The sequence below is a fragment of the Mauremys mutica genome, chromosome 3 (genome assembly GCF_020497125.1).
Source record: "Mauremys mutica isolate MM-2020 ecotype Southern chromosome 3, ASM2049712v1, whole genome shotgun sequence".
Lineage (NCBI taxonomy): Eukaryota > Metazoa > Chordata > Testudines > Geoemydidae > Mauremys > Mauremys mutica.
Window position 1 is genome coordinate 2,383,948 of NC_059074.1, and position 22,405 is coordinate 2,406,352.

Sequence of the window (22,405 nt, forward strand, 5' to 3'; positions counted from 1 at the left end):
TGTTACTCAGAACTCTGAGACCAGGTCCCTGCTTCCTTGCCTGGTTGTTGCTACCCAGCATGGTTCCTGCTTCCTTGCTCTGACCCCAGTTGTTGACTCTGGCTTTGATCCTTCGTGTGACTTCTGACTGTGACTTAACTCTTGACGTGACCATGACCTCAATGCTACCCATGGCTCCAACCACTGTGTCAGACTCAGACAGCCCCTGTTATGGGTCCTGAGAGTATAAATCAGATGCTAGGAATTTAGGAAGTTGATAAAGGAAGAAAGGGACATAAGAAGAAATCTATGGCCAGCAGAGTTAAGGACAATAAGGAGTTTTTAAGTATATTAAGAACAAAAGGAATGCTAACAATGGTATTGGTCCATTACTAGATAGAAATGGTAGAATTGTTCATTGATTTATAGATTCTAAGACTAGAAGAGACCATTGGGATCATCTAGTCTGACCTCCTGTATAACACAGGCCAGAGAAGTTCCCCCAAACTATTCCTAGAACAGATCTTTTAGAACAACTTCCAATCCTGAGTGTACATTTAACAGTAATTAACCATTGGAACAGTTTACCAGGGGGTCGTGATTCTCCATCACTGACAATTTTTGAGTCAAGATTGGATGTTTTTCTAAAAGATCTGCTCTAGGAATTATTTCGGGGCAGTTCTCTGGCTTGTGTTATACAGAGGGTCAGATTAGGTGGTGAAAATGGCCACTGCTGGCCTTGGAATCTAGGAATCTATTAATTTGCTCTCATTTTTTGTGCTTGGAGCCTATTTGGGATAATTTGTGGCGTACCAGCCTGGGAGTCTGGCCCCTGCACCTCCCAGAAGCTGTCTGTAATGTGCAGATGCTCCCAAGTGGGTGGTGGTGTGAGGCTCCTGGCTCCTGCTCCATTCGCTTCCACTGCCTTCACGTGTTGCTGAGCCTGTGCTATAAGGACTGAGAACCCTGCACACACAATGTGATGAAATGAGAATTACCTGTGACAGTTTTATGAATTCTATGCGTGCCTCAGTTTCCCTCTGTCCTTTGCATTATTATCCCAGGGAGGAAAAAGGGTTAAGTCTCTTCCTAGGGGCAGCACAGGACATGAGGTGAGGCTATTACCTTGTCTGGGATCCAGTGAATGAGGTGGTTGTGGAACTGGCTGGACCCTGCTGAGTGAAGAATCCAAAAGAGACAATGGAAAGCTCCAATGACCAGAACATTGACAGCTAGCAAACAGTGACACAGAGCAAATAAGTTTTTGAGACATGACCAGCAAGGGATAAAGAGTGGGATTCTGGAGGAGGCTGGCTGCTCTCCTCTGGGAGTGACTGAGGAGTGAGAAAGGGACCGGGCCTGAAATGGAATCCACTATGACTGGGCTGGTGGGCTGCTCTGGCTTGACCAGAATGGATGATCTTTAACCTTCATTTCTGAATGCTAACCTCAGGCCTTCCAGTGCTGTGTTCCAGTTGCCTAATAAGTCCTACTCTGTTTTGAAAGGCTGGTTTGATGTCACCACAAATACTGGCTAGGGAGAATTAGTCCCTGAACAGTGAACAAGTCTCTATCTCAGCTGGATTGCTGAGCAGAGGTCCCAGTGTGAAGCAGGAATTCTGGAGTCCCGGGGCTCAATCTCAGAGGCAGTGAGGCTGTGTAGCCTAACCTGAAGGAAGAGTGAGACCCATGGGGAGTCTGGCACACGGATGGGGTTCCTCCAAAAGACTGTTTAAGCTGGGCATAGGGCTTATCCCACGGATCCATGATACAAGGTGTTTCAGAGGCAGAATTTCAGGGACCTGAGTAACTGTCCCTTCTATGTAGAGACGCGCCAATCTGCAGGGACTGAGGGCTATACGGTACCCCATGGGACCTGATGGATAGGCTGGGGTGGTTGTGGGGATGGAGAGCCACAGGTCAGGAGGTGTGGTTCCGCAGGTGGTGGGGGACAAGAGGTGGTTCTGGGGGAGGGTGGGAGATGCCTCAGGTGGTTTGGTAAGTGCACAGCATTGTCAGTCATTCTTCACTCTTCTCCATTACAGCGTTCGCATCAATGAGAGAAGGCAAAGAGGGATGGAGGAGAACAAGAGACTGGCATATCTTATCGACATCAAAACTATAGCAGCAGGTGAATGGTGACCCTTGTCCTCCCTGCCCCTGTCTACATTCACATTTCTTCCGGGAGGCGAATCATTAGAGTCAAGTTGCACTCATGTCTGGCTGGGAGGCTGCCCTGCTCACGGGTGTGTTACATGTCTGGTGAGGATGGTGGGTCTCTGGGGCAGCGCCATGTCTCCTGTCTGTGTGTGCGGCCATCAGTCATCAGAACTGTACTTGCTGTGAAGCTCCCAGAGGTGGGAGGTATCAGCACGTTCTGCCCCGATGCCTTAGGTATGCGATGTCGTGGTGCAGTTTCCGTGGGACCCCGTCTCATCCGGCATTGCAGGACTTGAGTTCTGGATGCTCAGGTTGAACAGTGTGCAGAGAACAATGGAGTAGGGCAAGAATGATTTGCAGTCTGGAATGCCTGCCGTGCAGTGAGAGTAAAGAAGCGGTTTATTTAGCTTAATAAAGAGAAGATTAAGAGGTGACTTGATCATGGTCTACAAGTACTCACCTGGGGAAGAGATTTCTCATAGCAGAGACTCTTTAGTGTAGCAAACAGATGCTTGGAAGTTGAAACTAGGGCCGGCTCCAGGTTTTTTGCTGTCCCAAGCAACAACAAAAAAAGCAGGGGGGGATGGAGTGCTGCCGCCAAAGCAAAAAAAAAAAAAGAGTGCTGCCCCTTGAAAAGTGCCGCCCCAAGCACATGCTTGGAACGCTGGTGCCTGGAGCTGGCCCTGATTGAAACTAGACGAAGATTGGAAACAAGGTGCACATTTATACAGTGAGGGCAATTAACCATTGGCACAACATACCAGGTAGTGTGGCAGATTCCCCAGCACTTGGAGTCTTTACATTGGGACTGGGCATCTTTCTAAAAAATCTGCTGCAGCTCATCCAGCAGTTATACATTCATTGCAGGAATCGCTGGGTGAGGTTATCTGGCCTGTGCTGTGCAGCTCAGACTCGATGTTCATAATGGTCTCTGGCAGCCTTAAATAGTGAATAAGAACAGAAGAGAGAATTGCTGTCTGTCACCATCATGAACAATAATGTTCCCTCCTTCCTGCCATTGCTCCCCAGCCCCCTGCTGGCCATGTGGTCGTTCCTGAGTGGTAGGTGGCAGGGATGCACAATTCCCCTGCACCCTGGACTACATAGACCAAGGGTGTAAATCCTGTCCTCAGCTCCTCTCTGCCAGCTGCAGTACCATCGGGTACGCTCGAAATCGTTCTTAGGTAGCATAATTAATCGAAAACATTTTAGGCTCATGTCAGTTCATGGTTTGGGAGGGTTTGGCTGTGTGTATTGAGGTTTTGCTGTGTTTGGATTTTTTGGGCCGGGCCCAGGATGGCGGATCTGCCCCAGAGATTGCAACTGAAGAAATGTTCCTCTTCCCCACAATTATCTGTCTTTGGTGGGAATGAAAAGTGCCTTCCTGCCTCAAGGAGGGGTTTGGGCCGAGGGATACAATGCCTGTAAGGCTTTCTCTAAAGATAAGAAGGACTGAAGGACTCTGCTCCAGGAGTGGCTCCTGCAAGAGGCTCTGGGGGGACCACCTCCCAAAAAGCTTTCCCCAGGCATGAGTAGCATGACCCCTAAGCCTCCCGTGGTGCCAAACCCTGAGGCTAAAGCCCAGACAGAAAGGGCTTGTCCTCATGTAAATGCACTCCGCATATGGATTTTATCTGGATAACAAGAATATCCAGAGATAAAGCAGGTAACGTTAATGTTGGCAGGGCGGTAAAACCCTCTGCTTCAGGGTGTCTCTAACAATTGGGGCTGGGATGAAAGTTTCATGAGGAGCAGTTTTAATAGATTTTTAAAGGCCAGAGGGAACCATTCGATCATCTAGTCTGATCTTCTGTATATCACAGGTGGCTGATTTTCACCCATTTACCCCTGTATTGAGCCTAGTAACTTTTGTGTTTGGCTAAAGCATCTTCCAGAAAGGCAGCCAGTCTGGATTTGAAAATTTCAAGAGATGAATAATCCACCACATCCCTTGGTAGTTTGCTCCAATGATTAATCAACCACAATGATAAAATATTGTGCCTTATTTCTAATTTACATTTGTCTGACTTCAGTTTCCAGCCATTGGTTCGTGTTCTGTCTTTCTCCACTGGACTAAAGAGCCCTTCAGTATCAGTATTTTCTCCCCAGGAAGGTCCTTAGACACTAATTCAAGTCACCTTTCAGTCTTCTTTTTGCTAAACTAAACAGATTGAGCTCTTTAAATCTCAAGGTTATCCTCGGTTTTCCTCCATGTGGGTATCGTGCACCTGGGGGATTTGGCCCCTGTGTCACTAGTCTCTTTAGAGAGCAGAGCTGACAATAGACGTGGGTCTACTTCTTGGCTTAAGAAGGCACAAGTTCCTGCAGGGATCCCTTGGCTTCCATGTCTGTGTTTCTGGGAATACAAGTTCTGCTTGATGTGGCTTCCAAGTCGCTCATCAGTGGAACCAGGGGCACAGTGCCTACCAGTGTCCCCTCTGCTTTACCTCTGGGCGGGATGGCATTGATGACAATGCCAGGCCATGCCGGGACTTAGTGGACAGAATGGCAGCAGGCCAGGACGTTTGCCCAGGAAGCCACACAGACTGACATCCAGGATCTACAGGAGAAAGAGAGAAAAGGGTCTCACTGTGAGTGGCAATCTGGCCATGAGTTGTTGTCTCTGCAACTCTCGCATTGAAGTCACCAAGGAGGAAAAGTTGCTCAGTTGATGGTATTCTTTTGATAACTCGTTAAATGTATCCTCCTCGGATCTGAGTGTTGGTGCATAAGCACTAATGATGTTCACAGAGCCTGTGGCTGTCTGAAGTTTAAGTGAGATGATGCGCCCTCACTTCCCAATGGGTGTTTCTAGGAGCTTTACCCATTTGTTTCTCACAGCGAAACCGACACCACGCAGACAATTTTCTTCACTGCTTTTACCTTGCCAAAAATGGTGTAATTGGCCTCTTGGACAGAACTAGCATCTGCAAGTCTCATTTCCATGAGTGCTGCAATGTCAGCGTTGACTTTATACAGCTCACGGTCTATCAAAGCTGACTGCTGTGTGCTGCTTGTGTATTGTAGGTTGTCATCATTGGTTAATACCGGACATATGGAGTCTCTGGATTAAATTTAGAAGTATGAACAACAAGGGTAATGTCGTGGTGGGAGTCTGCTACAGACCACCAGACCAGGGGGATGAGGTGGACGAGGCTTTCTTCCAGCAACTAACATAAGTTGCTAGATCACAGGCCCTGGTTCTCATGGGTGACTTTAATCACCCTGATATCTGCTGGGAGAGCAATACAGCGGTGCACAGACAATCCAGGAAGTTTCTGGAAAGTGTAGGGGACAATTTCCTGGTGCAAGTGCTGGAGGAACCAACTAGGGGAAAAGCTCTTCTTGACCTGCTGCTGACAAACAGGGAAGAAATAGTAGAGGAAGCAATAGTGGATGGGAACCTGGGAGGCAGTGACCATGAGATGGTCGAGTTCAGGATCCTGACACAAGGAAAAAAGGAAAGCAGTAGAACAGAGACCCTGGACTTCAGAAAAGCAGACTTTGACTCCCTCAGGGAACTGATGGGCAAGGTCCCCTGGGAGAATAACATGACGGGGAAAGGAGTCGAGGAAAGCTGGCTGTATTTTAAAGAATTGTTATTGAGGTTGCAGGAACAAACCATCCCGATGTGTAGGAAGAAAAGTAAATATGGCAGGCGACCAGCTTGGCTTAAGAGTGAAATCCTTGCTCGTCTTAAACACAAAAGAACAGCTTACAAGAAGTGGAAGATTGGACAAATAACCAGGGAGGAGTATAAAAGTATTGCTCAGGCATGCAGGTGTGAAATTAGGAAGGCCAAATCACACTTGGAGTTGCAGCTAGCCGGAGATGTTAGGAGTAACAAGAAGGGTTGCTTCAGGTATGTTAGCAACAGGAAGAAAGTCAAGGGAAGTGTGGGCCCCTTGCTGAATGAGAGAGGGAACCTAGTGACGGAGGATGTGGAGAAAGCTAGTGTACTCAATGCTTTTTTTGCCTCTGTCTTCACAGACAAGGTCAGCTCCCAGACAACTGCACTCTGCAGCACGGTATGGGGAGGAGGTGACCAGCTGTCTGTGGAGAAAGAAGTAGTTCGGGACTATTTAGGAAAGCTGGACGAGCACAAGTCCATGGGGCCGGATGCGCTGCATCCGAGGGTGCTAAAGGAGTTGGCCGATGAGATTGCAGAGCCATTGGCCATTATCTTTGAAAAATCATGGCGATCGGGGGAGGTCCCGGATGACTGGAAAAAAGCTAATGTGGTGCCCATCTTTAAAAAAGGGAAGAAGGAAGATCCAGGGAACTACAGGCCAGTCAGTCTCACCTCAGTCCCTGGAAAAATCATGGAACAGGTCCTCAAGGAATCAATCCTGAACCACTTAAAGGAGGGGAAAGTGATCAGGAACAGTCAGCATGGATTCACCAAGGGCAAGTCATTCCTGACTAACCTAATTGCCTTCTATGATGAGATAACCGGCTCTGTGGATGAGGGGAAAGCAGTGGGTGTGCTATTTCTGGACTTTAGCAAAGCTTTTGATACAGTCTCCCACAGTATTCTTGCCAGCAAGTTAAAGAAGTCTGGGCTGGATGAATGGACGGTAAGGTGGATAGAAAACTGGCTAGATGGTCGGGCTCAACGGGTAGTGATCAATGGTTCCATGTCTAGTTGGCAGCCGGTATCAAGTGGAGTGCCCCAAGGGTCGGTGCTGGGGCCGGTTTTATTCAATATCTTCATTAACGATCTGGAGGATGGTGTGGACTGCACCCTTAGCAAGTTTGCAGATGACACTAAACTGGGAGGAGTGGTTGATACGCTGGAGGGTAGGGATAGGATACAGAGGGACCTAGACAAATTAGAGGATTGGGCCAAAAGAAATATGATGAGGTTCAACAAGGACAAGTGCAGAGTCCTGCACTTAGGACGGAAGAATCCCATGCACTGCTACAGACTAGGGACCGAATGGCTGGGCAGCAGTTCTGCAGAAAAGGACCTAGGGGTTACGGTGGACGAAAAGCTGAATATGAGTCAACAGTGTGCCCTTGTTGCCAAGAAGGGTAATGGCATTTTGGGTTGTATAAGTAGGGGCATTTCCAGCAGATCGAGGGATGTGATCATTCCCCTCTACTCAGCACTGGTGAGGCCTCATCTGGAGTACTGTGTCCAGTTTTGGGCCCCACACTACAAGAAGGATGTGGATAAATTGGAGAGAGTTCAGCGGAGGGCAACAAAAATGATTAGGGGGCTGGAGCACATGACTTATGAGGAGAGGCTGAGGGAACTGGGATTGTTTAGTCTGCAGAAGAGAAGAATGAGGGGGGATTTGATAGCTGCTTTCAACTACCTGAAAGGGGGTTCCAAAGAGGATGGATCTAGACTGTTCTCAGTGGTAGAAGATGACAGAACAAGGAGTAATGGTCTCAAGTTGCAGAGGGGGAGGTTTAGGTTGGACATTAGGAAAAACTTTTTCACTAGTAGGGTGGTGAAGAACTGGAATGGGTTACCTAGGGAGGTGGTGGAATCTCCTTCCTTAGAGGTTTTTAAGGTCAGGCTTGACAAAGCCCTGGTCAGGATGATTTAGTTGGGTTTGGTCCTGCTTTGAGCAGGGGGTTGGACTAGATGACCTCCTGAGGTCCCTTCCAACCCTGAGATTCTATGATTCTATGATATGGTCCCGACATTTAGCTTCCAAGGCAGAAAGTTCTTGGTTCCTTATTTTTGCCAGGTGCAAGATTTCCATCTGCCTTTCAACTTTTGGTCTAGCCCCATGCATCCTGGGAGGTGGACAGACCGTGGTGGGTCAGCACCTAACTGTCTGGGGGCTGCCCGGCTTTGTGGCGAGCGATGGCTGACCAGTGGAATGCAGTGATTCCTCCCATCAATCAAGTGAGAGCTTATTACCCGTAACTGCCACCTTCTGTGTTGTGTCCATGCTGCAAGCAAGGATGGAGTGTCCTCTCCATGTGATCTTGCTGCAATAGTCTGAACAGTTGATATGGAGGCGCTGCTTTGCCCATGTGTCAGCGTCCCCCTCTCGATTTCACTGGTTTGGACCAAAGGAAGGACGGGAGTAAATACATTTGGAACTAGCTGTGCTGCAGGAGTTGCCCGTGCAGAGGAGATCCTCCATTTGCCTGCCTTTCTGTGCTCCATTTCTAGATTGGTTAGTAGCCTCAGCTGAAGGGCCCAATCTGTCCTGCATGGATGCCCTTGGCAGAAACCCAGTGAATTTGCTCATCCGCCTTTTGATGGCATTTCCTCCATCAGGGATTCCGCTACTCTCCTCAGGCGCTTGTCTGGCAGAAGCTGTTGGCACTTCCTGAGATTTCTGGGTCAATTAACTGCTGCTCAGCACTCAGCGTTGACCAGTACAGGTTGTACCACTTATGGTCATAGCGGTAGCAGGTTTTCAATTCTGATCTGACAGATAAGAACTCTCATAAGATTTTTAAAACGTGACAAAGAGTCCTGTGGCACCTTATAGACTAACAGAAGTATTGGCGCATAAGCTTTCGTGGGTGAATAAGATTTTAGTTATTTTCCACGCTGCTGCATGTGACAGAATAGCCGTGTCCATAAATGAGGGGTTACTGCAACCAGCTCAAACCTCATGTTGATGCCAATGATGATTGAGAGAGCTGATAGGGAATACCAAGTTCCCACTAAAGACTTAGAGATGTTTTATACCCGTCTGGCACACAGTTCACTGCTGCTCGAGAGCGCACAAAGCAGCAATCTTACAGCAAACTATTCGGGACAAGCTCATGGCACAGAAATCAGTGCTCCCAATGAGGATTTCTAACTATAGGGCTCTCCTATCTAGATATGATTATGTCTGTTGTCAATCAAATGTTTAAATCTTTAAATCAAGTAGCTTCAGAAATCTCAATATGAAATGTTATTAATGAAGGACTTTGCAGAACAGCTTTACAGACAGCTGGAGATGCAGTTAACACGGGCGTCTGTTCAGGTGCTACAGCATTAGTCATGAGAAGAGCTTCATGGTTTCAGTCCTCTGGTTTCCCATGTGAAGTTCAGGATACATTTTGAGGGAACAGGTTTATTCAGTTTCAAGACTGATGACTCCTTCCATGCTGTGAAGGCTTCAAGAGCTACCTTAAAGACACAGAATTTATACTTCACAAACCAGAAAGCCGTTGGCTAGGTCTCTCACCAATGGCTCCTAAGCAAAGTAAGCTGCCGTGGGATAAGCGGAAAGGTCCTTTCATGGATCTATAACTGGTTAAAAGATAGGAAACAAAAAGTAGGACTAAACGGTCAGTTTTCACTGTGAAGAGAGGTAAACAGCGGGGTCCCCCAAGGATCTGTACAGGAACTAGTGCTGTTGAACGTATTCATAAATTATCTGGAAAAGGGGGTGAACGGTGAGGTAGCAAAATTTTTAGATACAAAATTACTCAAGATAGTAAACACAGCAGACTGTGAAGAGTTACAAAGGGATCTCACTAAACTGGAAGACTGGGCAAGAAAGTGGCAGCTGAAATTCAATGTTGATAAATCCAAAGTAGTGCACCCTGGAGAAAATAATCCCAACTATACATACAAAAAGTTGGGGTCTAAATTAGCTGTTACCACTCAAATTGATTTTATAGTCATCAGTGGATAGTTCTCTCAAAACATCTGCTCACTGTGCAGTGGCAGTCAAATAAAATAACAGGAATTGTTAGGAAAGGGATCAATAAGACAACAGAAAATATCATAATGCCATTATATAAATCCATTCTATACTACACTTTGAATACCGTGTGCAGTTCTGGTCACCCCACTCCAAAAAAGATATGTTAGAATTGGAAAAGGTGCAGAGAAGGGCAACAACAACGATTAGGGTTATGGAGCAGCTTCCATATGAGGAGAGATTTAAAAAGACTGGAACTGTTCATCTTAGAAATGAAATGCCTGAGCAGGGATATGATAGAGGTCTATAAATCATGAATGGTGTAGAGGAAGTGAATAGGGAAGTGTTATACAAGAACCAGGAGTCACCCAGTGAAATTAATAGGCAGCAGGTTTAAAATAAACAAAAGAATGTTCTTCTTCGCACAACACACAGTCAAATTGTGGATCTTGTTTCCAGGGGATGTTGTGAGGGCCAAAAGTGTAACTGGGTTAAAAAAAGAATTAGGTAAGTTCATAGAGAATAGGTCCATCAGTAGCTATTAGCCAAGATGATAGGCAAGGTGGGTGAGGTTATATCTTTTGTTGGACCCACTTCTGCTGTGAAAGAGACAAGCTTTTGAGCATACACAGAGCTCTTCTTTAGCCAAGATGGTCATGGATGCAACTCCATGTTTTGGATGTCCCTAAACCTCCAACTGCCAGAAGTGGGAACTAAACTCATAGACTTTAAGATCAGAAGGGACCATTATGATCATCTAGTCTGACCTGCTGCACAATGCAGGCCACAGAATCTCACCCACCCACTCCTGTAACAAACCCCTAACCTATGTCTGAGTTATTGAAGTCCTCAAATTGTGGTTTGAAGACCTCAAGCTGCAGAGAATCCTCCAGCAAGTGACCCATGCCCCATGCTGCAGAGGAAGGCGAAAAACCTCCAGGGCCTCTGCCAATCTGCCCTGGAGGAAAATTCCTTCTCGACCCCAAATATGGCGATCAGTTAAACCCTGAGCATGTGGGCAAGACTCACCAGCCAGCACCCAGGAAAGAATTCTCTATAGTAACTCAGATCCCAACCCATCTAACATCCCATCACAGACCACTGGGCATACTTACCTGCTGATAATCAAAGATCAATTGCTAAATTAATTGCCAAAATTAGGCTATCCCATCATACCATCCCCTCCATAAACTTATCAAGCTTAGTCTTAAAGCCAGATATGTCTTTTGCCCCCACTACTCCCCTTGGAAGGCTGTTCCAGAACTTCACTCCTCTAATGGTTAGAAACCTTCATCTAATTTCAAGTCTAAACTTCCTAGTCTCCAGTTTATATCCATTTGTTCTTGTGTCCACATTGGTACTAAGCTTAAATAATTCCTCTCCCTCCCTGATATTAATCCCTCTGATATATTTATAAAGAGCAATCATATCCCCCCTCAACCTTCTTTTGGTTAGGCTAAGCAAGCCAAGCTCTTTGAGTCTCCTTTCATAAGACAGGTTTTCCATTCCTCGGATCATCCTAGTAGCCCGTCTCTGAACCTGTTCCAGTTTGAATTTATCCTTCTTAAACATGGGAGACCAGAACTGCACACAGTATTCCAGATGAGGTCTCACCAGTGCCTTGTATAATGGTACTAACACCTCCTTATCTTTGCTGGAAATACCTCGCCTGATGCATCCTAAAACTGCATTAGCTTTTTTAACGGCCATATCACATTGGCGGCTCATAGTCATCCTGTGATCAACCAATACTCTGAGGTCCTTCTCCTCCTCTGTTACTTCCATCTAATGCGTCCCCAATTTATAACTAAAATTCTTGTTATTAATCCCTAAATACATGACCTTACACTTTTCACTATTAAATTTCATCCTATTACTATTACTCCAGTTTACAAGGTCATCCGGATCTTCTTGTATGATATCCCGGTCCTTCTCTGTGTTAGCAATACCTCCCACAGGGGATGACTCACTCGAAAATGCCCTGTTCTATTCATTCCCTCTGGAGCATCTGGTACTGGCCACTGTCCGAAGACAGGATATTGGGCTAAGTGGAGCATTAGTCTGACCCAGTATGGCCATTCTTATGCTCAATATCTGCCTATCATCCTAAGAAGATGGTTGGGTTTAATATATTTTCTCATCCTATTTCTAAAAGATTCCTTTAGAGTCTGGTTAAAGTATTTCCACCTATGAAGGATCCCTAGAGATCTGAATATTTTATTGTCTAGTTTAATGAAAACTCAACTTAAGACTTTAGCTACCCCTCCGTTAAACCTTCCATCCATGGAAACAGTATTTTTGCATATAGCATGAGTGAAATTAATGCTTTGATGTCAGGTCCTCTGTCATAACAGATAGTTAAGGGTTAACAAGCTCAGTAACCTGATGAACACCTGACCAGAGGACCAACAAGGAACACAGAGATTTGAAATTATCTTGTCCCCTGATTGGTCCATCCTTCCTATATGATATTTCATAGAGGTAAAGTTTCATTAAGCCCTCATCCAAGTTTTCTGCCTAAGATTGTGTCCGAATTTCATGTTGACCAGGCAGTTAATTTACCAATACCTTGTCCAAAACCTGATGCTGATAAAATGGAAAGGACTCTGCACTCTGTAGCTGTAGCTAGAGCTTTATTTCACCTTTTATCTGAACAGAACTTTTTTTTTTTAGTAGTTGTTCCATATTATTTGGCATATGCTGAGGGAGTTAAAGAGAAACCGATTTCCTCTCAAACACTTTCAAGTTGGATTTCAAGATGTATTAAACTGTGCTATCGTTAGTAATTAGGGCCCATTCTACAAGAGCCTGAGATGATTCCATAGCTTCTTTTAGTAATGTCTCGGTTTTAGGAGTTCCTAAGGTAACCACGTGGGCTTCTATTCATACTCTCATGAAACATTACGTAGCTGGACCGGCAACTAGAGACGATGTAACCTTTGTTACAGCTTTGTTCCTCAGATCTGTCTTTACGTAACACTTGTGTACCCACCTCAATTTGTCAATTACTTTTCAGTCTCCATGAGTGGAAGACATATAGACAACCACTCAGTTAAGAAAAAGAGGTTACTTACTTATAGTAACTGATGTTCTTCAATGTGTGTTGTCTGTATGTATTCCATGACCCATCCTCCTTCCCCACTATATGAAGGCCTTCAAGATTTTGGCCGGTGAATGAACTTAGTGGCAGTTGGTCCACCCCACCCCTTTTTGCCTGGGTGGGATGGATTGTGTGAGTATGTGCAGACCAATGGGGGACTGCTAGTAAGAAGAAAATGTCCTATCTGTGGCGCTAGGGAGTGCATAATGCCCATGAGTGGAAGACATGTAGACAACACATCTCAAAGATCATCAGTTACTATAAGGTAAGTAATTTCCCACTTTACTGAAATGTTGGTGTGTTCCGGGGAGGAGGAGATAGAGATTTTCTAGCACACACTGATCACAGAGAGCAGTTTCGAACCTCTCACTTTGTTTAACAATGCTCTTTGCCTGGGAATTTATTAGTGTTCTGTCTGGTACTAGTTTACATGTCGCAGGAGACGGATGGGCTTCCATCCTTGGGAGATGAGTCCCTGCTTGACACAGTTCGCTGTCAGGGGACTTATCCTGATATGCAGCTTACATGTCCCTTTCTCAGTGTCATCCTCTTGCTCTGAGTTGTGTCCCCCTTGTACCACCCTAAATAATCCCTCTCCATCCTTCTCCTGCCCACAGACTGAGTGCCCTCTTTGCAGCAAGGCTTCTGCAGGTCTGCCCTGCCATTCACCTCCTGGCTTGACAGAACATTCTCATACTGAGCCTCTCTTCTTTCCCTTTCCCAGTGGATCTTGTTGGTGGCTACAACATTGGCACCATCAGCCATGACAGCAAGATTGACTGGCTGGAGCTGAATGAGACAGGCCACAAGCTTCTCTTCAGGGACAAGAAGATGAGGGTGAGGTGGGAGACAGGCATGCCCAGGGTACGGGGAATGAGCTGGGCATGCCCAGGAGCGGGGAAGGTGGGTGTCACCGCTCTAATCTAGTGTCTCCTCTTGGACACTTGCCATGAGAGGATCCAGCCGCTCAGTCCCAGGTGTTTTAATCCTCTGGACACTGCACAGCATCCAAGCACTCCCACTGCTTTGGGGCTTCTAGTCACATTCTCAGAGCACAGCCCCTGTCTAGCCCTCTCTCCGGAGAGCTGCTGCCACACTGCTCAGCCCCTGGACTCAGTACTGACCCCTTAGGCTTGCCCATAGCTTACATGCACCCTTTCCCTGAACTCCAGCCGGGGGGCGTTCTGGGCCCATGGTTTACCTCTTCATGGGCGTGTGATAGCTGCAACACATGAAACACAGACACTTTGCACAGGATTGTAACACCGTTGCTGTTTACATAATCACAAGATTATACAAGAAAATACAAGAAATACACAGATCTTATAGAAAACAACAAACATCATGAACACAGTGCTTTACACTGCAGCTCACCTTTCCCTGGAGAGACCTCCGAGTTTCACAGATTATAGATTCCCAGGCCAGAAGGAACCACTGGGATCACCCAGTCTGATCCCCTGTCTCACACAGGCCAGAGAACTTTCCCAAAATAATTCCTAGAGCAGATTTTTTTGAAAAACATCTAAGCTGGATTTTAAAATTGCCACTGATGGAGAATGCATCACGACCCTTGGTAAATTGTTCTAATCATTAATTACTCTCACCATTAAAAATGTGTGTCCTAATTCCAGTCTGAATTTGTCTAGCTTCAACTTCCAGCAGTTGGATTGTGTTGTGCTTTGCTCTGCTAGATTGACCAACCATTATTAAATATTTGTTCCCCATGTAGTGTCTTGCAGGGGTCAACTCTGTGTCCGGTACTATCGATATTTTCATTAATGACTTGGATAATGGAGTGGAGAGTACGCTTATGAAATTTGCAGATGACACCACACTGGGAGGGATTTCAAACTCTTTGGAGGGCAGGTTTAGAATTCAAAATGACCTTGACATATTGGAGAATTGGTCTGAAATCAACAAGATGAAATTCAAAAAAGACAAGTGCAAAGTACTTCATTTAGGAAGGAAAAATCAAAAGCACAGCTACAAACCGGGGAATAACTGGCTAGGTGGTCATACTGCTGAAAAGGCTCTGGGGATTCTTGTGAATCACAAATTGAATATGAGTCAATAATGTGATGCAGCTGTGGAAAAGGCTAATATTCTGGGATGTATTAACAGGAGTCTTGTATAAGAGATGGGAATTAATTGTCGTGCTCTAGTCGGCACTGTTGAGGCCTCAGCTAGAACACTACGTCCAGTTCTGCAGGCCACGCTTAAAGAAAGATATCGACAAATTGGAGAGAGGCTAGTAGTGGACAGCAACAAAACTGATAAAAAGTTTAGAAAACCTGACCTAGGAGGAAAGGTTACAAAAACTGAGCATGTTTCGTCTTGAGAAAAGAATGGGGGAGGGAGGTGATTACAGTCTTCAGCTATGCTCAGAGCTGTTAAAAAGGACGGCGATCAGTTCTCCATTTCCACAGAAAGTAGGACAAGACATAATGGTCATTAATCTGCAGCAAGGACGATTTACGCTAGACGTTAGGAAAAACTTTCTAACTCTCAGGGTAGTTAAGCTATGAAATAGGCTTTCAAGGGAGGTTGTGGAATTCACGTCATTGAAAATTTAAAAAAACATGTTTGACAAACACCTGTCAGGGTTGGTCTAGGGTTACTGGTCCTGCCACAGTGCAGGGGCTGGATTGATGATGTCTCAAGGTCCCTTCCAGGCTACATTTCTATGAATCTGTGTAGATATTATAGATTGGGATCAAGTCATCCCTTAACCTTTTCTTTGCTAAGCTAAATAGATTGAGCTCTATAAGGCAGGTTTTCTAATCCTTCTCTGACTTCTCTCCAATTTATCAACATCCTTCTTGAATTGTGAGCACTGGAACTGGACACAGTATTCCAGCAACGGTCACACAAGTGCCTAATATACCTCTCTATTCCTGCTCAAGATTCCCCTAGTTATCCCTCTCCGGATGACATTAGTTCTTTTGGCCACGGCATCACACTGGGAGCTTGTGTTCAGCAGATTATCCCCCAGGACCCCCAAATATTTTTCAGTCACTGCTTCCCAGGATAGATCCCCCATCCTGTAAGTATGTATGGCCTACATATAGCTTCTAAGGGTAGTGCAAAAGCAACCTCAGGGCAGACCGTTAACTGGTTGTGAGTTCTAAACATAGATTTCACCAACCACCTGCATCAAGTGCAAATTCCTCAGGCACTTCGGTAGCCTTAACACAGAGTCACAGACAGTCCCCTTGGGTTCTCCAGTCTTTCTTGCCACCCAGGTGAGCGTATCTCTGTGATAGATGGCCCCTTACACCACAAATCACAGCAATAATCAGGTTACTTCTGATCCCAAAGGACCAGTCATCCTAGATCTCACACCAAAGACAACACTTGTAGCCTTATAGTAAACTACATGAAGATGTATTAAATAGGAAAAGGAAATCAGAGAGTTATTTACCAGATTAAAGCAAGCAAACAGACACATCAATGAGTTACAGCCTTAGGTATCAAGTATCAGAGGGGTAGCCGTGTTAGTCTGGATCTGTAAAAGCAGCAAAGAGTCCTGTGGCACCTTATAGACTAACAGACGTTTTGCAGCATGAGCTTTCGTGGGTGAATACCCACTTTGCATCCGATGAAGTGGGTGTTCACCCACGAAAGCTCAATGCTGCAAAACATCTGTTAGTCTATAAGGTGCCACAGGATTCTTTGCAGCCTTAGGTATGAAAAGGTAATACAGGCTTCTGTAATCAGCAAGTTCTATTTGACCTTTAGGGCTAGCCCAGGCTAAGCAGCTGGGGATTTCTTGCTTATGTCTAGAAACACCTTGCTTTCCCCCACCTCCACCCCTCCACCCACCCCCAGTCCAAGCAGCATAGGTTTTTATCCCTCTCCTGCCATGTGCTCTGAGCTTCAAACTCAATTGATGGGACTTGGGAGGAGTCCACTGTCATGATTCATCTTCACAGGAGGGAGGGCAGAACAAAAATAAGAGTCTTTAGTCCTTTTGTTGACAATTCCTCAATCCAGATGTAGGGAGTTTCCAGCTGTAAAATCCACTCATATCCTGCCTGGTATCCATGGGTCTCCTCTTTCAGGAGAGGCATAACTGTTTCTGTAGAAGAGAGCAGCTCTTCCCATGAATTAATGTCCCTCTCATCTGTGATAATTCATACAGCCACAGAGGTTCACAGGACAACCGCTCAAATATTACATTATAATGTGGAGCACAGATCTCTCAATAAGATTTATGGAGCAGCAACTCACAAACATTCACTTTCTTGTAATTCTAATACCTGTTTTATCAATATTAACCCACAAGTGAGCCGACAGAGTCCATGTCTGTCATTGTCTAGTTGAGACATGGAGACCCTGGCATGCACTGGCCCCTGGCCTGTCAGTGTCACAGTATACATTTACATTTAGCTGTATTGAAATGCATGCTGTTTGCTTGCGTCCTGTTTACCAAGTGGAACAGATCGCTGTGAATCAGTGACCCGTCCTTTTCATTATTTACCTCTCCCTCAATTTTTGTGTCCTCTGCAAACTTTATTAGTGATGGTTTTATGTTTTCTTCCAGTTCATTGATAAAAATATTAAATAACATAGGGCCAAGAATCAATCCCTGAGGGACCCCACTGGAAACACTCCCACTCGGTGACGAATCCCTGTTTGTAATTACATTTTGAGACCTTGAATGCAGTGTTGTAGCTGGTTCAGTCCCAGGATATTAGAGAGACAAGGTGCATGAGATGATATCTTTTATTGGACCAGCTTCTAGTGGTGAGGGAGACAAGCTTTCGAGCTGCAAAGAGCTCTTCTTCAGGTCTGGGAAAGGCACTCACAGACATGTCACAGCTAAATGCAAGGTGGAACAGAGAGTTTAGCTTAAGTAGTTAGAATGGTAAGAGACCATTCAAGGTGAAGTGGCCTGTTAACACCGCTGTGATCATAGGACAAAAGGAGTGTGTGTGTGTGTTAGTGAGTTACAGATTGTTGTAATAAACCATAAATCCAATGTCTTCATTAAGACCATGATTTTTAGTATTTAGCAGAGTTATGAATTTAAGCTCCCAGGCTTATCTTTTGAAAGTCTGGTGCAGGTTTCCTTTGAGGCTGAGGACTGGGAAGAGAAGACCCATCAATACCAGACAGGCTATGAGTGTATCTTACAACTGTCTGGTAAGTCTTCATCCTCAAACGGAACCTGCACAGCACTTTCAGCAGACCAGCCTGGGAGTTTAAATTCATAACTTTGCTAGATCCTAAAAATTAACAGGTGTTAATAAAGATCCTGGATTTAATAAGGGCTAATACTCAATATATAAGGGCTGCATATTCAAACTGGAGCGTGCAGCTTGGTAAAGATACATACAGGGAGTTCATAATCTCACATGGAATTTGTTAAATTGTAAAAACAGGTTTCCCAGATCATCACAATGGGCTCTCTCTGGGAGTGGCCCCACAGCACAGCCTAGCACCATACTGGGTCCTTGGGATCAGTACTGCCCCGAGGGGAGAGCACCGCCCCCTCTCTGACCTACTCACCTCAGTCTCTGCAGCAGATGTCTGTGCCTGGAAAATCTCCCATCTAGATGCTGAGCAGGCTGACCTGACTCAGCGTATGAGATCCAGCTGTGTCACAGCACTAGGTGGCTGGATGCAGGGTGCCAGTGTCCTCGCCGGGGTGGGTCACGGCCCTGCTGATTCTGTCTCTTTCCTCATCTAGTTGCAGCTTTATGACATTGAGAGCAGCACCAAGACCACGATCCTGAACTACTGCTCCTATGTGCAGTGGGTCCCAGGCAGTGATGTGGTGGTGGCTCAGAACAGAAACAGCCTCTGCATTTGGTACAACAACGATGCCCCAGAGCGAGTTACCATGTTCCCGCTGAAGGTAAAATTCCAGTCTGCTCCCTTCCCCCAGAGCTCCCCACCGTCACCCACCGTCATGTGGGGGGGTTCTGGGAGGGCACTGGGCAGAGCAGTATTTTATGCAGCGAGAACAGATGGGGTGGTGCTTTGAAAGGGGAATAGGAGGAAGCCTGGGGTCTGACCCTCCTGAAAGCTGTAGGGTAGGAGGGGATGGAGAGAGCAGAAGGCGGACGGGTGACGTTCGGGAGTTCACTGGGAGAAATGGCCTTTCTCTTAGTTCTGCTTGTGACGGTGGGGTTAGCCCAAGTGCCTGGTAGGGGTCAGTTCTGCTGAGCTCATCTACCTGTAGGAGACTATGGCAGAGCTGTCCCAGTGTGCCCCAGCCCCCTCCCTGTGCACAGCGGAAGGCGGAATGGCAGCTGAGAGTGGAGGTGCTGAGGTGTGTGGGGCTCTTTCAGGGGGATATCGTGAACCTGGAGCGGAGCAATGGGAAGACTGAGGTGATAGTGACGGAAGGGGTGAACACGGTGTCCTACACGCTGGATGAGGGGCTCATTGAGTTTGGAACAGCAATTGATGATGGGGACTATAGCAGGTGAGTGCTGGCAGCCAGTGACCCGGGGTGGGCTGGGCAGTCGAGTCCACAAGGAGGCTAAAGGGTGGCTGGAAGTGAGGGAGGTGTTGTGACGAAGAGCAGGCATGGGGGAGCCAGACGGTGCAATTCGTGGGGGACAGGGCAACTGGCCACTGAACAGAACGGTGTGGGCTGGAGGGAGATGTCTGAGGGCAGCCACCAGACGTGGTGCCAGCTTCATTCAAGGGAAGAAGAGGGTCCCCGGTGATCACTGTCCCATCCATCACAGGGCGGACAGCGACAGAAAATCCCCGGAGAGCTGGAGGGGAGCGGAGCCAGGAGCTGTGAGCAGTGTGGCAGCTTACAGAATCAATCTGCCCAGACTCCCCTGTGCCCAGTATAAGTAGCAGAAGGGAGTGCAGTAGCCAGGTGTGATGTCCAAGGATATGTGTGCAAATATGAGAGCACAGCCAGAGCATGAGTGTGCGCTAATAGATGTGAGACAACTAAGGGGGGATATGATAAAGGTCTATAAAATCATGACTGGTTTGGAGAAATTGAACAAGGAAGTGTTATTTACTCCTTCTCGCAACACAGGAACCAGGGTCTCCCAATGAAATTAATAAGCAGCAGGTTTAAAACAAAAAAAGGCAGTATTTCTTCACATAACGCACAGTCAACCTGTGGAACTCTTTGCCAGAGGGTGTTGTGAAGCCAAGACTATAACAGGGTTCAAAAAGAACTAGATAAATTCATGGAGGACAGGTCCATCCATGGCTATTAGGCAGGATGGGCAGGGCTGGTGCCTCTGTTTGCCAGAAGCTGGGAATGGGGACAGGAGATGGATCACTTGGTGATTACCTGATCTGTTCATTCCCTCTGGGGCACCTGGCATTGGCCACTGTGGGAAGACAGGATACTGGGCTAGATGAACCTGTGGTCTGACCCAGTATGGCCGTTCCTATGTTCTTAAACCTGTGCAAAGGAACGAATGCAGGTTCTGAGCAGTGTGTGTGAGGGCCTGTTCCAGGCTGCGTGCATATGTCAGGTCTCCTCAGAGATGCAGAGCTCTGCAAAAGCCTCTTGAGCCCACATGGGCCTGTGCATGGATGCAGACGCCATCTGTGGGGCTCTGTGGGGCTGGAACTGCAGCTTGGCCCCTCTGTTTGCATCACAGTGGGAGGTAGGTTTGCGGTGGTGCATGGGGTATTGAGCTGCTTCTGAGGTAAAGCATGGCACATCTTTGTGCTTCTGCCCAAATGGTCGAAAGGAGCCAGCCTAGTTCTCAGCACCCAGAGGCTCGCTGTGTGAGACGCTGGCCCCAGTGAAGTCACTGTGAGTTCAGGGGGACAGAATTTCCCTGCTGTAGCCAGAGGGGTAACAGTGGGGTGTGGCTGCGGCTGTTATAAGCAACAAGAAACAGCTAGCCCTGGTTTGCCGTCCTCAGGCTTCCCCGTCACTGCCCTCCACGGAGCCGTGATGCTTTTCAACAGATCCCCAGAGAGGCCCAGCAGGTGGGGCTCCTTGGGCTGCCCACAGCCTGTTCCTGCATGAGGGAGAGACAGCCAGAGAGCGGGCGGCAGGGCTGGGTGGGCTCTGGGGTGACATGCAGGGCAGGAACTGAGCAGTTCAGGTAGCACCAGCCAGAGCCCTGTCCATGGCCAGGAGAAAGGGTGAAGGGTGGTGGTTGTGTGGAACAAAATCCATCAGGGTTTTCCAAAGTGGAAAAGAGTGTCAGACACTCGTAGGACAGGCCCAGCTGAAGGGCTGCTGAGCCCCAGGGCCTCACAGTGCTGCAGGGTCACATGGTAACCCACCTCCCTCTTCTCTAATGTGCTGCAAACCCTCCTCTCCCCAGGGCAGCTGCATTCTTGGAGACGCTGGAAATGTCCACGGAGACCGAAGCCATGTGGAAGACCCTAAGCAGACTAGCCCTGGAGGCCAAGCAGCTGCACATCGCTGAGAGGTACAGGGAGGAACCTGCCACCCGGTACCTTTCCTTCTGGGGGTTCCTCACGCCCCAAAGGCCTGATCCCAGTGGCCCAGGTTCTGGCCAAGGAGAACTGGATTGTGTGCCTTTCAGTGTTACGTGTGAGCCAGAGTTCCTGCAGTGGGGTGCGCAGCGTTCTCCATCCCAGGTGCTGGCTCAGTCTTACCATCCTTGGCCCTGGGGCAGACGTGCGGGACACATGCCTGTGTAGCATAGCTCTGCTACAGATCACAAGGTGGACAGAGCACGTGGCTGGTGCTCTCTCCTGCGGAGCAGAGCTCATGTCGGAGGGTGCGGGATACAAACAGGTGGCTGGGGCCCCCTGCCATGGGCCGACAGCCCTACGAAGGTGCATAGACAGAGCATGTTTCTGGGGCTCCCTCCTGCGGAGCAGAGCTCATGGCTCTGTGGGGTGGAAAACAGGCAGAGCATGGGGCTCGAGCTCCCTCTTGTGGAGTCGGTCAGTGCTATGGCTTGGCCTTACTTCGCTGTGACTACCTGCCCCAGTGTTCTGAGCCCTGGCCTTGCCTTCTGGGTCTGAGGGCAGATAAAAGCCCAGGTATCTGCTTGGCAGCCCATGCTGCTGGTCACTCTGCCCTCCTCACTCTCCCCAGATGCTTCTCAGCGCTGGGCCACGTGTCAAAGGCGCGATTCCTCCATGAAACCAATGAGATCGCCGACCAGGTGGCCAAGGAATACGTGAGTCAAGCTTCACTTCTGCTGTGCAGCAGAGTGTGTGTGTGTGTGTGTGTGTGTGCGCGCCACGCCTACTTTCCCCGGCATGGAGAGTGTGCAGCCGATCACGCTGGCCTGGCAGGGGTTTCTGGAGACCCTGAGTCATGTGGGAATTGCTCACACTGTCCTTCACCCAGGCATCCCAGCTCCACTCATCCCGACTGCATCCCTCACAGGATGCCCAAAGCGCCCCCCTGGCTGTATCCATCATGGGGTGCCTAGAGCACCCCCCCACTGCCTCCCTCACAAGGTGCCCACAGTGCCCTCCCAGCTGCCTCCCTCACGGGGCAGCCAGAGCACCCTTCCTACAGCTGCCTCCCTCACGGGGTGCCAGGTGCTGGCCTCCCACAGCCACCTCCCTTGCACCATGCCCAGTGCTGCGTCCCCCAGCTTGTCTGAGATGTTTGTGTGTGTCT

The 22,405-nt window shown here is 47.6% G+C and overlaps 1 protein-coding gene across 1 annotated transcript in view; it reads left to right on the forward strand.

Moving 5' to 3' along the window:
• Positions 1-22,405, forward strand: part of IFT172 (intraflagellar transport 172) — a 114,429-nt gene that overhangs the window by 33,770 nt on the left and 58,254 nt on the right. Inside the window, exons 14-19 of the mRNA XM_045009996.1 lie at positions 2,025-2,110; positions 13,577-13,689; positions 18,545-18,712; positions 19,149-19,285; positions 21,123-21,230; positions 21,869-21,953. Coding sequence (XP_044865931.1) covers positions 2,025-2,110; positions 13,577-13,689; positions 18,545-18,712; positions 19,149-19,285; positions 21,123-21,230; positions 21,869-21,953 — 697 coding nt within the window. The remainder of the gene's footprint in view (positions 1-2,024; positions 2,111-13,576; positions 13,690-18,544; positions 18,713-19,148; positions 19,286-21,122; positions 21,231-21,868; positions 21,954-22,405) is intronic.